We start from the raw sequence: 15,055 nt of genomic DNA, 5'->3' as shown, positions 1-15,055 counted from the left end.
TGCAAAAAAGATAAACATTACATTCTTGAGTCACTGGACAAGATCACAGTGTTGCGCTGAAACATTCATGGAAATTTTTTCCACTTTTTTATGCTCATGAATTATTTCTTCTTTCTACATCCCTTGAAAATAATACATTTACCCTGAGCGACTTTCAGCATAAAAGTACCTGAGAGCATCACTGTCTAAATCCACCTTAATGTCAGAGTGAGTCAGTTAAAACCAGCCACAACTGTTATCAGGAAAGAGCACCCAAGCGTGAGCGCAGAGAGCTCTGGCAAGAGGGAGGAGATTTTTTGGACATTTGAGGAAGGTAAAATAGCCAAGAAAAATCCAGCCAGCTGGGAGGCTCTGCTACCTGAGAATCAGTTGCACTGAGGACTAACCTGTAGAATGGGTCTACAGACTTCTTTGCACATCATAAACAGTTTTTTCTCTGTTTCACCGAGAGCTCTGTGACCATTTACTGAGTAACCAAAACCATCAAGCGCTCCAACTGGTACTGCAAAGAAAAACCGAATGTAGAGAGCAGACAATGATTTTGTGGCAGTGCTTTCAAGGTCACCTTTAAACTTTTATTCCTTCCCACTAGGAAAACAGACACCATAGTGGAGCTAGGGTATTCTGTAATGAATAATAACAAAAGGTCAGAAAAGCCTCATCTCCATCTGAGTAGCCTTTACTTGGAAAGTTTATACAGGTCTACCCTGAACAGATGTGGTGCTATTTGGTCAGATGTTGTGTGGGGTTTTTTTTATTGCCTCTGGCTCAAGGGAGTGCATCATCTGAACCTGAATCTAAATCAAAGACATCTTTCATTTCCATCAGCAACATGAATTCTGAAAGAACTTGTGATTCACAGATGATCATCTGTACTCATAGGATGATTTCAACTAAGTGATAGCATGAAAATTGACAACAGCAACTGTCTAAGGCGATTTTAGCTTATGTGTAGAAGGAGCTGGGCTTGTTCAGCCTGGAGAGAAGGTCTGGGGAGACCTCGTGGTGGCTTCTCAGTGCTTAAAGTGAACTTATAAATAAGACGAAGATCAGCTTTTTGCATAGAAATGGAGCAAGGAGGAACTAAATGAAGGGGGATTAGATTAGATTAGGAGAAAATTTTTTTTACTCAGAGGGTGCTGAGGCCCTGGCACAGGCTGCTCAGAGAAGCTGTGTGTGCCCCATCCCTGGCCAGGATCTCAAGGCCAGGTTGGATGTGGCCCTGGACACTCTGATCTAGTGGGTAGCAACCAGCAACGGCAGGGGGTTGGAGCTGGGTGGGCTTTAAGGTTCTTTCCACCCGAGCCATTCTATGGTTCTACAGTACTGGTTTGTAGGTTCACTCATTGAGGTCTAAATTAGCTGACTATATTTTCATTTGGAATCTGGGAGTTCCTGAACCTACACGACAAAAAGAATGAGATTGTCATTGGGGAAAGAGTGTTTCAGGAAAAACAAACATATAAACAAACTTCTCTACTTGGAGCTACATTCATCCAGAATCTGTAGCTCTTTGGAACCACTGGAAGGCGTACCCTTCAGGAAACCTGGCAGTCATCATAGATGTCGCAAATTGCATTAAGTAAAGAATAAAAATATTACAAGATGCAGAGATTATAATGAAAAATTAGAATGTAATTGAAAAAAAAAGGAACAGTGTAAATGCCACATCACCACCATGTGTGATCTTCTCAAAGATATTTTTGTCCCTGTGTAGGGGTCTGATTCCTGCAGCAATCCTCAGCATAGTTTAGGTTTTTGAATGTATTGGAAGATCCAGGCATCAAGCAATAATGAATACAATAGATATCTAAATTCTTCTGGAGAATCCTCAAGCAGTGAAAAGAATGTGTAAAGAGAACTAAAAAATTGGTTTTCCTTGCTTTTGAGTTTGTTTCTAGCCACTGTTTTTTTATTTCTTGGGCAGGATTATTGTTTTCAGTTCTTCAGTTTTCCTTCAGATTTGGCCTTTTATGTTCTTTTTTTTTTTTTTCTTGCATTGATGAACAATAGGCAGAGTAATAATTTTCACAGTGCATTCCAGGGATAGTTTCTCCACTGCACATGCCACGTCTAAACCAGGTTAAATCAAGGCAACACCTAACTGTCCCAAATAGCTCTGTACTACTAAAGTGATATTTAAAAATGTACCAGCACAGCTCATTTACAATCAAGGCAGATATTTGACAAGTAAAGAATTTGACTGCTCTGTATTGTTCTTCTTTGATAAACTGCCCATAATTTTAATCCGTGGTTCATTTTGTTTATTCTCTGTTTTCTCGCCTGTAGAATTTAGTTTTATCTGTCCAATTCTTCATTTTATTTTTGCATTTACTAATCTGTGATTTCCAAAATAATTTCTTCCTTTAGCAATGTGAAGACAGAAACATATTTTTGTTTCCTGTCCTAAGCTTCCTTCAATTTTATATTTAGTAACCTTTTCCAATACTTATAATTTCAAATAGAGTGACTGTGTATTACTTGTATACATGACTACTGACAAAAAAACAGCTTCTCTATAAAAAATGTGATCCATTCCTTCCTGAAATTCTTTTCCTCTGTTCCCTCTTGCATATTTTGTCTGCATATAAATACTAAGCAGAACAGTTCTGTTGATTTTTCCAGACTTTTGTTAATAGTAACACCTCGAAGATTGCTATGAATAGCCAGCAATCATTCAAATGCTTCCTATACAACACTTTGTCTAAAATTTTTTGAAATTATCTTGCAGCTTTGAAATATCCTATATTTGAAGTGCTACAGATTTTCCATGGTAATGTGCTATCCTGGTTTCAGCTGGGACAAAGTTGGATTTTTTCTTCATAATGCCTCGTACGATGCCATGTTTTGGTTTTAGGAGATAAACGATGTTGATAACATGCCAGTGTTTGCAGTTGTTGCTGAGCAGTGCTGTATAGAGCCCAGGATGTTTCAGCTTTCCAGCTTCTCCTACCGCCCTGCCAGCGAGGGGGCCGGGGCGGGGGGCACAAGGAGCTGGGAGGGGACAGAACCAGGGCAGCTGACATAAACTGTCCAAAGTGATATTCTGTACTATGTGACATCGTGTGAAAAAACAGTAAAACTGAGCAGAGTTGGCTAGGTGAGGGACTGCTACCTGGGGACTGGCTTGGCATCGGTCAGTAGGTGGTGAGCTATTGCTTTGTGTATCCCTTGTTTTATATATATAATGATCATTACTCTCTTCCTTTTCTGTCTTAGTAACTAGTTTTTATCTCAGCCTACGAGTTCTACTTTTTATATGGCTCTCTGCCCCATCCCACTGGAGGAGGAAGAATGAGCAAATGCCTATGTGGTGTTTAGCTGCTTGCTGAGTTAAGTCACAACACTCTCCACAGTATGAGATGCCAAACCAGACTTCTGTTTCTGGGAGCAAGACAACAGATCAAAAGTGTGATGAAAATTTGGAGATGCCCGTGGCACTGGCATATGCCAGTACAACCAAATCTCCAAAGGAGAGTATTTTATCAGGACTTTCTTGCTGAAGGTGCTGAAGTCTGTGCTGGTGCTTGGGGTTGGGATGCCTGCCTCTCTATGCAAAGGCATTGCATTTTTTTGCAAGTGTTTGAAAATGTGAGATTAATTCAGAGGTCATTGTTCAATATGGTTATGAATTAAAGCTCAAATACAATCTGTGGCTTACCATGTAAAACACTGACTTTGATGACCCAGCTGACATGCAGCGGCCCCTAACTTGCTCGCTCTTGATTGAGTGCTTCCTCAGGAAGTTTGCAGATGACACTAAGTTGAACGGTGTGGTTGATAAAGCAGAAGTGCCCATGGTGTACGGGCAGGTTTGGCCCAGTTCCGTGACTAATGGGGCAGGAGGACCCACAGACACATGCCCTGGGAAAAGGGAAAAGGGGAAGGGTAGGGAGATGGACCTAAAAACAAAACAGCGGCAACGATCTGAGGAGAAACAAAGTAATTTACTAAACAAGATATCAGAATGCAACATAACACAATATAATACAATATAATTGAAATTGAAGCTAATAAATCAAATAAAATGTGAATGTCCAAAAACCAAAAAGCCTTACTCTAATGCTGGTGGCGAGATGGCTAGGGAGAGAGATGCTGCCGGGATGAGCAGGAGGGGAGCCAAAAGCAAAAAGGGAACGTCTCGTGATCTGCGAACAGTTTTATCTTTCTCTCTGTACGGAAAACGGTAACAGAACAGTGAGCAGTCCTCTGGGAAATGTAGTTCTTCTTCTCTTCTGAGAACCAGGTACCCGGAACTATCCATGATCCACGGAACTAGAGCATTAACTCTTTAACTCCCAGTGCACAACATGATGTTGATGTGGTCTACCTAGACTTCAGCAAAGCCTTTGACACTGTGTCCCACAGTATTCTCTTGGAGAAACTGGCAGCCCGTGGCTTGGACAGGTACACTCTTTGCTGGGTAAGGAGCTGGCTGGAGGGCCGAGCCCAGAGAGTGGTGGTGAATGGAGTTAAATCCAGCTGGCGACCGGTCACCAGTGGTGTTCCTCAGGGTTCAGTGCTGGGGCCTGTCCTGTCCAATATCTTTATTGATGACCTGGATGAGGGCACTGAGAGCACCCTCAGTAAGTTTGCAGACGACACCAAGCTGGCAGGAAGTGTCGATCTGCCTGGGGGTAGAGAGGCCCTACAGAGAGATCTGGACAGGCTGGATCTCTGGGCTCAAGCCAGTGGGATGAGGTTCAACAAGACCAAGTGCTGGGTCCTGCACTTTGGCCGCAACAACCCCACGCAACGCTACAGGCTTGGGGCAGAGTGGCTGGAAGGTTATGTGGAAGAAACGGACCCGGGGGTATTGGTCGATGCTCGGCTGAGCATGAGCCAGCAGTGTGCCCAGGTGGCCAAGAAGGCCAATGGCATCCTGGCTTGTATCAGAAATAGTGTTGCCAGTAGGAGTAGGGAAGTCATTGTCCCTCTGTTCTCAGCCCTGGTGAGGCCCCACCTCGATTACTGTGTCCAGTTTTGGGCCTCTCACTTCAAGAATGACATTGAGGCCCTGGAGCGTGTACAGAGAAGGGCAATGAAGCTGTGAGGGGTCTGGAGCACAGGCCTTATGAGGAGTGGCTGAGGGAGCTGGGATTGTTCAGTCTGGAGAAGAGGAGGCTCAGGGGGGACCTTATCGCTCTCTATAACTACCTGAAGGGAGGTTGTAGTGAGCTGGGGGTCATCCTCTTCCTCTTCCGGAGTGCCATGTTGCTACAGGACTTGTTTTTCGAGGCCTAATATGGTGTTTCGGGCAGTACCATGGGGTACTGCATATGTTTCAAGCCACCCAGTGGTTGCCTCCACCATGGTGAGCACATAACGCTTACCATCATGGCTTCGTGGCAAGGTGATATAGTCAACCTGCCACACCTCCCCATATTTATACTTTTGCCTTCTCCCTTCCCTCCAAAGAGGTCTCATCCTCTTGGCTTGTTTAACTGTGGCACATGTGTCACAGTTATGAATAACCTGTGCAATAGCATCCATACTTAAGTCCACCCCTTGGTCTCTAGCCCACTTCTATGTTGCATCTCTTCCTTGATGGCCTGAGGTTTCATGGGCCCACTGAGCTAGAAATAATTCACCCTTGTGTTGCCAGTCCAAGTCCATTTGAGCCACCTTAATTTTGGAGGCTCGATCTACCTGATAGTTGATTTGTTGTTCTTCAGTAGCCTGACTCTTGGGCACACGAGCATCTACATGACGCACCTTTACAACCATATTCTTAATTCGGGCAGCAGTGTCTTTCCACAGTTCAGCAGCCCAAATAGGTTTACCCCTTCGTTGCCAGTTATTTTGTTCCCACTGCTGTAACCACCCCCATAAGGCATTTGCCACCATCCATGAGTCAGTGTAAAGATAAAGCACTGGCCACCTCTCCCATTCGGCAACATCTAAGGCCAGCTGGACAGCCTTTACCTCTGCAAATTGGCTTGATTCTCCTTTTCCTTGAGTGGCCTCTGCAACTTGTGTAGGGATCCACACAGCAGATTTCCATCTGCGATCCTTCCCCACAATACGACATGATCCATCTGTGAACAGGGCATATTTCTTTTCATTTTCTGGTAATTCACTGTATGGTGGGGCCTCTTTAGCACACGATACGTCTTGTCCTGGTGATGTTCCAAACTTTTTGCCTTCAGGCCAGTCCATGATCACCTCTAAGATCCCTGGACAACTGAGATTCTGCGTCCGAGCTCGCTGCATAATCAACGCAATCCACTTACTCCAGGTGGCATCAGTAGCATGATGGGTGGAGGGAACCTTTCCTTTAAACATCCAATTGAGCACTGGCAGTCGAGGGGCAAGAAGAAGCTGTGTTTCAGTAGCAATTACTTTGGAAGCAGCTCGAACCCTCTCATACGCGGCTAAGATCTCCTTCTCAGTTGGAGTGTAGCCCTCTTCGGACCCCCTGTACGCTCGACTCCAGAATCCCAGGGGTCGGCCTCGGGTCTCTCCTGAGGCTCTTTGCCACAAACTCCAAGTGGGACCTTTCTCTCCAGCAGCAGTGTAGAGGATGTTCTTGACATCCTGTCCCGTCTGTACTGAGGTTTAGTCAGTCTAATTTTGTACACAGAGGGGAGAGTGGCCTGGACAGACCTCGAGGAAAGGCCATGAAGTTCTTAGGAATGATGAATGCCGGTTTGGGGAATTTTTAGATTTTCCTCAGTGGAACTGCATGCTGTTGCTGATTGTCCACTTCTCCAAAGGATCTGTATCCCCATGAGAGGCCTCTCATCCCCCTGGAGAATCAACAGCACCTCCCAGCTGAGTCTCGTCAGCAAACATGCTGAGGATGCACTCCTGTATCCAGACCAATCCTCTGATTTCTGTCCATTCTCGACAGCACGGGCTGCAGAGGGACAATCTGCACCACCATGGTTCTCCTCGTGGGATGCTGCCCCCTTCAGCCCTGATCCAGCTGCTTCTGTGTGGGCTCCTCTAGGGGCAGGTCCCATTTGGAGGCAGCTGGGGCAGGCTCTTTTTCCCTATGGGACAGCTCCCCGGCTCTCCTCACGCTGGTCGCTCGTGCAGCCCACCACTACAGAAACCTTGCACGTCAGCTCAACACAGGAGGACACCAAGGGAACAGCTCTGTAATCCGAGTTTATTGATTAGGGTCATCTTTTGCAGGACAGATGGCTTTTCAGGGCCAGCAGCACAGTGCTGCAAGCCTGCTCTGTGCTGGTTCTGCCTGATGGCTTTGACATCTCTGGATTATCTCAGTTGCCACAGAACGGACTGCTGGATGGGCGTCATCTTCCAAAGGCTGGAGAGCTGCAACAGAGGGAAATAGAGCAGAGATGAAACCCACCGACCTGCAGAGACCCACCAGCATCCCCTCCAGACTGTGCCAGCCGCACCCATTGCTTTTCCAGGCCAGGAGGAGCACGTGAGACTGAGGGATTGGATGGAGGCCACTGCTCAGGAGTACTCCATCTGGCCCAGGAATGTTTCTCTGCCCCTGCAGCATTTCCTTGCAGCAGGGCAAGGCATGGCTGCCCGCTCAGGCCTTGTCCCCTGCCCCCAGCCCCAGCACACACAGCACTGCCCTCACTCACCACTGCAGAGTATGTTCAGCTTTCCCTCACTGTGGTCTGAGGAGCACTGCAGAGCCAGCCCTAGGTAAAGAGCTCCTGTCAGACCCCCACTCCCCAGCATGCTCCCAGGAGCACCAAGCCTGGCCCCGCCAGCCCAGCTGCTTCCCCTCCTGTGCCCCAGGCAGGGACAGTGCCCAAGGGGGGACCTAAGCAAGGCACCCACCGGGGCTACCGGCATGGGCAGGGTGTATCTGGGGGCTGCAGGGCTGCTCATTGCTGCCAGGGCAGGGCCTAAAGAGGGACCCAGGGGCTGGGCTCACCCGTGAATTCGGCAGCCTCATATCGCACAGTGGCCTGAGAATCCTTCACGTACAGCAGGCTCTGCCACAGGTATTCATCAACCCTCCCCTTGTCCTGCTGCAGCTGGGGAAGAACACAAAGGCATGGGGTTTGCAGACTCTCCCACGCTGCTGGTGCAGCTCCTTCTGCCAGCATCCCCTTCCCCAGGAAAAAGGTGGGGGCTGTGTGGTTGTCCTTACCAAATATTCCTTGATCTCCATTTTTTTCTGCCTCTTGGCCAGGTGCTTGAGCTTCTTCCAGTTCAGGAACTTTGCACAAGCAACAAGGGCTTCCCCAGAGGCCTACAGAGAACAGATGCTGGGAGATGGCACCAGTGACACACATCCCAAGAGCTGGAATGCTTGTGGCCCTTGCCCTCAATTCCCAGACCACCCCTGACGGGTCAGCACACCCTTGCCTGTGTACTGGTCAGGTCTGAAATTCGTACCTGTGCAACACTCGGGCTCTCGTCACTCATGTGAAACAGCAGAGGTAGCAGGCCCCTGTGCACGTTCTTCTTCATGGTTCCCTTTAGCCACCACACCACAGCCTCTGTCACATCTTTGAAGAGGCGGATGGAACACTCTCGCACTTCACTTGACACCTAGGGGAGGAGAACAGGAGGACCTCAGCTGTTGTAATAGGCGGTTGCGAGGATACGAGATGTAACGAGAAAGGCCCCTCCCCTGAGGGAACTAGGACTAGTCGACCAAAGAATGTACCCGTGACGCAAGAAAAATGGGAAACTAAGATGATCCGATAAGCTACCCTTTTCATATGTCAATAGATGGAAAATGCTGCTTCATGCTTCACTGCTACATGCCTCAGCAAAAATATCCAATCAGCATTAAGGGAGTAAGCTTTAGATGGCAATAGTAGATAACAAGTATTATAAAGGAACGCTATGCTTTGAATAAAAAAAGCCTTTTTCTTGCTGCTATTATGGTGTGTGTGTGTGAGTGTGTTTTCACTCAGCAACACACTCTCGCTGCCCATGGTGAGCACAAGTGTAGGCATGGCAGATGTGAAGGGAGAAGCTTTGAAGTCACATTCTGCATGAAGGCACTGTGGGCCCATGCAAAGCAATGCAACAGGTTTCCAGCACGGGGTGCCTGTGCCTCGGGGTGCTCCCCCAGCCACCCCACCAGGTCAGAGCAGAGCTCTCTGGGAACCAGACCAAGGAGGAGACAGGGCTGGCTGTCGGCAATGCCTCTGGGGCACACGCTGCCTGCTTAGTCTCTAGCTCACTGTTACAGCACATGGGGAGAATGCCTGGTGCTGGTAGTAAAGGGACCATTGGAGGGCCTGAAAGCAACCCTAGGCAGCAGATGCTTTGCTCAGGGGCTGGGCTGGGCCTCAGCACAGGGGCCTCACGACACCACCAACAGCCAAGTTGCCAGGGACAAGGCCTGCTGGGCTGCAGAGCCCAGAAGACATCCCACAAGAGCCCAGAGAAGCAAAGAAAGGAGAAGGCCCTTTTGCTGAGCACCCAACTGCAGCACTCCTGCAGCAGACTTACGTGATTAAATAGAGGCAGGAGCTTCTGAGCCAGCTCCAGAGCAATGAGACTGGCCTCCCTCTTCCTCAGATGACTCATTACATTTCTGCAGATATTCAGCGCCTTCAGAACAATGTGCGTGTTGGCAAACCGCAGAGTTTTCATGACACCTGGCAACAGGGCCTGCATTCCTCTTGCCTGCACAAAACACACCATTTCCTTTTCATCAAGAGGGCAATGGCCACCCTGGTGAAAAAGCTCTGTTTACAGGGCACTACACACACGCCTTGTTCCCTGGGGCAGCAGCAGAGAGCAAGGACTCCAGGTCCCCTGCTCAGCCACCCCCTTTTCCAACAGGCCCCCAAGTAACCCATCTGGAAAGTTCCTGGAAATCTCCCCAGGCAGCTACCAGGCCCCACCACGGCCATCACTCCAACTCCTGAGTCTCAGGCAAGGACAAGCCACAACAATGCCTACTGCCCCAGTGCCAGTCTGCCAACAGGGCTTCATTTGACTAGGTCCTGCTCACCGTCTCAGGTCTCTCTGACAGCAGGACAAGGCCTCTGAGCACCAGCCAGAGTATTGGAAGGCTTTCAATCTTCAGAAACCTCTGGAGCAGTATTGGTTTACGCAACTTTTTCAGGTTCTCTTCAGTGGGAGGCATCATCTGAAACAAACGCAGCAGTGAGTGCCAGACAGAGGCAGCAGGACTCCCTGCACCCTGCAGCTCCTGGCTCCTCTGGCAGCTCAGGGCAGGGCCCTGGGGCCACACAGCCTGGCCTGGGGCAGCAGGGCCTTTGGAGGGGCCCTCCTGCCCTCTGACCATTCACAGCCTCTTGCTCCCATGCCTTTGAGAAGCAATTGACCTGCAGGAGCTGGGACAAAAATGGCACTAGATGTGGTGGCCATGGGCACTTCCCCTCCCCAGCCCTGCAGCCTGCTCAGCCTGTGCAGAGGCCATGCCTCTCCCAAGCCCCTGCCATGGCCCCGGCTCTGCCCCTGCCCTGCCCCAGGTTTCCAGTCAGGGGAGCAAGGCAGGGGGAGGCAGGGAGCTGGGGAAAGAGAGCCCTGAAGGAGAGCACGGTGCCTTGTCCGGTAACTCACAGTCAAGTGAAGGAGGCCCAACTTTGCTGTGGTGACGTTAAAGACCGCACATAGCTGTTGGTCCTGGAGAACAGGGCACAGTTCTTCCAAGATCCTCTCTGAAGTTTCTGGCAGAGTAAGCACTCTCTTCCAGATGTCCAGGGTAGTGCTGCAAACAAAGAGCAATGCTGTGTCAGCAAGGCTGCCTCAGCCACAGCGCCATGGCTCAGGCAGGCCCGGCAGGCCCCAGGCTGTGCGGCAGCCCCGGCCCTGCTGCCCTGTGTGCTTGGGGAGGCCTGGGGACCCAGCCTGGGCAAGCAGGAGGGGCTGAGATGGCCTTTCCCGAGGGGCAGGGCAGGAACCTGGTGGGGGCTCTGGGCTGCCATGGTCGGCGTTGGCTGCTGCAGCCCTGAGCGGCCCACCAGCGCTGGAAAGCACAGTGGGATGGAGGGCCTGCTCCCCGGGGATGTCCTGCAGCTTTCCTTGGCTCTGGCAGCCAGAGCGTCTCCGAGCCCCGCTCTTCACATGGAACAAGCGTGCAGGGCTGTCAGGGCTCGTACCTGTCACACTGAGGAAGGTCGGTCAACACACTTGTCAGCACATCCCTGGGAAACTGTTTGGTCATCACAAGAAGCACTGAGGAGAGGGCCTGCTGAAGGGATGTCCTGTTGCTTCCCAGATTTCTCTGGATGAACTCCAGAATCTTGGGCACCTGGTTGGATGACACAGGGAGAATGCTGCTGCCGCTGTCCTGCAGCCATTTGCCCCGCAGCCACTGCTAGTACTGCCCTTCCCACTGCTCTAGGCTGGCTTGAAGCGGCTTTGGATGCCCAAGAGCTGTGGAGGGCCGGGCAGGGCTCGGCAATCCAGCTTCAGACTGCTTACATCCGTCAGCCAGGTAGCAGGGTCTCTCAGAAATACACCCAGCATAAAATTGGCCCACTCCTTGTCCTCAGTGCCGCAGTCTCCAATGATCTCAAGGGTCATGTGGACGATGCGTGTCCTCTGAGAAGGTTGAAAGAATTTTCCAAATGGCTATGGCAAGAAGGAAGGAATGGAGGGAAGACATGTCAAACTGAGTGAGAGAACAGGGTGTGGGGTGGGAGGACCAGAGGAAAAGGAAGGATGAAGACCCTCGCTTCAGGGTAAATGCATGCCAAAGTCTCCCGCCTGTGCTCAAGCTTGTCTTACAGGTACCCCTGAGCTGTAGGCTGCTCTGGGATGCAGGGAAGGGGAGAAAGGCTGTCTGGGAACTTCCTGGCTCCTTACCTCCTGCCAGTGACTGCTGGTGATGAAACTGATAAGCTTTGAGATCCGTTCCATGGCCCTCTCACACACACTTTTGTTCTGGGTGCTGGTGAAGCGTAGCAGCACCTGTGAGGAGAGAAGCTGCTGATGCCCACTCCAGGAGAAGCAGTACTGCTGAACTCTTGGCTGGAATCACAGCATCCATCCCGGCTCCCCCTGAGCTGGAGCCAAGCCCTTCGTGAGGCTACTGCCACTGAGGTGCCTTGCAGGCTCCTGCTGTGGCCCATGCCGTTCCTATGGAGGGGGTTGTAATTCTACCAAAGAGAACTCTGGAGGCAGAGCTCTGCAAGAGACAGACCTCCAAGATATTCCACGGCTCCTCACAGCTGGAGGTGTGATGGCTGACCAGCAACATCTGCAGCATGTTGTCCATTGCATGCAGGGTCTGTAAAGAGAACAGAGGTTGTGGAAGTCTTTCAGAGTGCCCTCTCACCCTGAGGAAACTGCTACGAACCCCTTTGACTACAAGGAAGGACAGCTGCAGATGCATGCACAGCCTGGGAGAGACCCCGTGGCCACAAAGCTGCTGTGCGCAGATCAGGCTGTGAGCACTGGGTGTTGCCAGGCCCATGGCAAGAGTGAGAGGGAAGGGGTGGGGGGAAGCGAGGCCAAGCCCCCGCCTGCAAGGATCTCTAGGAATCTCTGCACATGAACAATCCAGAGGCATGGGACCTCCAGTAGTTCATCCGGTACATACTTGATCGTAGAGCTGAATGTTCAAGTTCTCTCTTGGAGGAAGGTAGAAGATGGCTTTGAAGCACCCATTTAAAAGAGGTCTTATTTCATCCTCCGCAATTGCTCTCACTTCGCTGCAAATAGAGAGACCTTGTGCTGGGAACAGTGCCTCAATGTTGAGTCAGAGTTGGAACAGGTCCTCCCCTGGGCAGGGCTCCCTGGGAGGGATGTGGAGCCCTACTGGGAGGCACCTCCTCCACGGCGCTGGCCTGGGATGGAGAACAGTCCTGATGCCTCCTGCTTTGGGGCAAGAGCCGAGACCCTGCAGGGAGCTTCAGGGCTTCCTCCAACCACTGCAGAAGCCCAGAGCAAGGGAGAGCTGAGGGCCACCCTGCCCACGTGGGGGATGCCTCCCGGCTAGGGTCCGGACCACCAGGATTGTGCTCTGGGGATGCGCTGGCAAAACCAGGGGCTGGGCTGGTACCTCAAGGCGGCGATCGCAAGCACGGCTTGGTAGCGCACTGCTGTGCACAGCTGGTCCGTGGGCTCATTTTCCAGCAGCTCCTGTAGAGCGCAAACAGGATGGGACCTGGCAGTCACCAGCAGCCAGCACCAGCAGACCTGGCGCTGGTCAGCAGGGCCAGAGGAGCCCCAGTGCCCGCAGCCCAGCTCCAGAATGCAGAGGCACCCTGTGTCCCACTGCTGAGATCTCAGCGGCACCCACAGTCCCCCTGCCCACCCCTGCCTCTCAGGGTGCCAGTCCCTGGGTGGCTCTGTCCCCTCTCACAACCCCTTACATTGTCCCCTCACCTTGACTTTCGCTACCAAGTTTTTTTCACGGGAGAAAACAGCCAGGCTCTCACTCAAGCCCCTCTTTTTGCGGTTTCTGCAAATGGTGCAGATTCTCTCCAGGAATGTCATCTTTCGCATCTCCTCCTGGCCACCACAGAGAGACAAGGAGGGAGTGTGAGCTGGGAGAGCCATGTCCAGCAGGCCCAGAGCATTGCAGGGTGCGGAGCAGTGCGGGACGCCTGCAGGGCAGCAGCTGTGCCCAGCCAGCGGCCCTCCTGAAGCCTGAAGGCAGAGCCAGAGGGACCGTGCGGGGATGCAGGCACAGCTGGGATGTTACCTCTTCTGTAAAGCTGAGAAAGTCCTCAATGATTTCTTTGGCCTCCTCCTTATCCTTCTCCTCCTCCTCCTCCTCCTCCTCCTTCTCCTCTTCCTCATCCTTCTCCTCCTCATTCTCCTCCTCTTCATACACAGGCAGCCAGTCAGCATCTAACCAAGGAGGAGAGTGAGCAGCGCTGTAGAGGGGCCAAAGGCAGGCGCGAGCAGAGGAAGGAGCTCTGCCCTCTCCAGCGCTGTGCCCGCTGCCCTGGCACAGCCTGCCCGTGGCTGTCAGGTCATGGGGCCCCGGTGTCGAGCAGGGGGCACTTGCTGGCCCAGCCCTGCCCAACCCGCTGGGGACCCTCACTCACCGGCATGCAGCGGCTGCACCTCGGTCACCTCGTAGGGCTCCGGTGGAGGTCTTCTCTCCTGGGGAGCCCCACTCTTCTCCCAGGCCACCCTGAGGCGGCTGGGCGGTCTCTCCTCCATCCTGCCGGATGAGGGCTGAGGGTGGGGAGGGGGCAGCCGTGGGGCTGCCGGGGGTAGAGGGAAACGATGTAGGCTGCGCTTGGGGGCTCCTCGCCAGACCCGCACACTCCTGCCCTGTCCCCTCGCTGTCCTGCCGGACACTGCGGGTTCACCGTGTTGGTGCCAGCTAACCCTGGCTGTCCCAGGGATGGGTCAGAAAGGGCCCCACTGTGACCCGCTGCCCCGCCCGGGCGGGGCTGGCTGCAGGCCCCCGGTTGAAATGGCACAGACCAAACTATGCCAGCATGAGGGATGTGTGCGCCTGCTTACCCAGAAAGCTTTGGAAGTGGGCCGGAGAACAGCCGGGCTGCCCAGACTCTCGTGCTTCTGCTATGAGGCCGCAGATGGCCGCAGCAGGACAGAGGAGGAAGACGAAGACTCGCTGTCAGCTCAGCAGCTCTTTTGCTTGCAGGCTAGTGAGCTCCAAGGCAGGAATGGGGGAAGTTGGGGCAAGAGAATTCACAAAGTGAGGTGGGAATGAACTGGGGAATGCACGTGGTAGACTAGTCCGTACGAAGGGGACTGAGGCTTTGTTTGGTGTGTTTGCTTTACGCTTTCTCCTTATGAGCTCATCAGCTGAAGCTGATGGTACAAACCCCCTGAGCCCCTTGCTCGGTTTGCAGCCTGCTCCTCCACGGCTACAGCTCACCTCTGCAGAAGCCAATGGAGACTTCCGTGAAAATTTTCACTAAAAAGTTTTCAGAAAAACTTTGAACAACACATCTAACTGTTTTAAACAAATTGCTTTGTCTAGTATTCATAGAATCTTAAAATCATTTGAGTTGGAAGGGACCCTAAAAGGTCATCTAGTCTGACTCCTGTTCAATGAACAGGGACACCTACTGTTGCTCTGAGAGTCTGCCCTTAGTGAATCCGTGCTGGTTGTCCTATATCAGCTCCCTGCCTCCATGTGCCTTAGCATAGCTTCCAGGAAGATCTGCTCCATGATCTTCCCCAGCACAGAGGTGAG

At 51.7% G+C, this 15,055-nt stretch overlaps 2 protein-coding genes across 5 annotated transcripts; both read right to left on the bottom strand.

Annotated features, from left to right (window-relative positions):
• On the bottom strand, nucleotides 7,095–12,619 carry LOC110390163 (maestro heat-like repeat family member 5). 4 transcript variants are annotated; one of them, XM_021381370.1, is made up of 13 exons: nucleotides 12,473–12,615; nucleotides 12,074–12,160; nucleotides 11,737–11,841; nucleotides 11,353–11,502; nucleotides 11,028–11,179; nucleotides 10,489–10,636; nucleotides 9,914–10,051; nucleotides 9,406–9,582; nucleotides 8,335–8,490; nucleotides 8,087–8,188; nucleotides 7,868–7,970; nucleotides 7,569–7,628; nucleotides 7,095–7,284 (listed from the first exon to the last, which is right to left on the bottom strand). In XM_021381370.1, exons 2-13 carry the CDS (start codon nucleotides 12,146–12,148, stop codon nucleotides 7,154–7,156), a joined length of 1,497 nt encoding a protein of 498 aa, XP_021237045.1. In that variant the 5' UTR covers nucleotides 12,149–12,160; nucleotides 12,473–12,615; the 3' UTR covers nucleotides 7,095–7,153. The 4 variants fall into 4 exon arrangements, with proteins under 4 accessions (XP_021237045.1, XP_021237046.1, XP_021237047.1 ...); XM_021381371.1 differs by lacking the exon at nucleotides 7,569–7,628; XM_021381373.1 differs by lacking the exon at nucleotides 7,868–7,970 and having other exon boundaries at nucleotides 7,143–7,284; nucleotides 12,473–12,619.
• LOC110390164 (histone H3.v1-like) lies at nucleotides 12,750–14,291 on the bottom strand. Its single transcript, XM_021381374.1, has 4 exons — nucleotides 13,929–14,291; nucleotides 13,580–13,728; nucleotides 13,261–13,386; nucleotides 12,750–13,014 (listed from the first exon to the last, which is right to left on the bottom strand). The coding sequence occupies exons 1-4, from the start codon at nucleotides 14,044–14,046 to the stop codon at nucleotides 12,868–12,870; spliced, it is 540 nt and encodes a 179-aa protein (XP_021237049.1). The 5' UTR covers nucleotides 14,047–14,291; the 3' UTR covers nucleotides 12,750–12,867.

This window comes from Numida meleagris, chromosome Z (assembly GCF_002078875.1).
Source record: "Numida meleagris isolate 19003 breed g44 Domestic line chromosome Z, NumMel1.0, whole genome shotgun sequence".
NCBI classification, from domain to species: Eukaryota; Metazoa; Chordata; class Aves; order Galliformes; family Numididae; genus Numida; species Numida meleagris.
This window is presented reverse-complemented; position numbering and strand designations above follow the sequence as displayed.

Bases quoted from the DNA above. Each gene is read 5' to 3' on its own strand.
- LOC110390164 (XM_021381374.1), bottom strand. From the start codon at position 14,046: ATGGAGGAGAGACCGCCCAGCCGCCTCAGGGTGGCCTGGGAGAAGAGT. The intron at 13,729-13,928 runs GTGAGTGAGGGT...CTCCTTGGTTAG, and splicing joins GGTGCAGCCGCTGCATGCCG to ATGCTGACTGGCTGCCTGTG. The intron at 13,015-13,260 runs GTGAGGGGACAA...TGCGCTCTACAG, and splicing joins ACTTGGTAGCGAAAGTCAAG to GAGCTGCTGGAAAATGAGCC.
- LOC110390163 (XM_021381370.1), bottom strand. From the start codon at position 12,148: ATGGACAACATGCTGCAGATGTTGCTGGTCAGCCATCACACCTCCAGC. The intron at 10,637-11,027 runs GTACGAGCCCTG...CTTTGTTTGCAG, and splicing joins GACCTTCCTCAGTGTGACAG to CACTACCCTGGACATCTGGA. The intron at 7,971-8,086 runs GTAAGGACAACC...GTTCTTCCCCAG, and splicing joins TGGAGATCAAGGAATATTTG to CTGCAGCAGGACAAGGGGAG.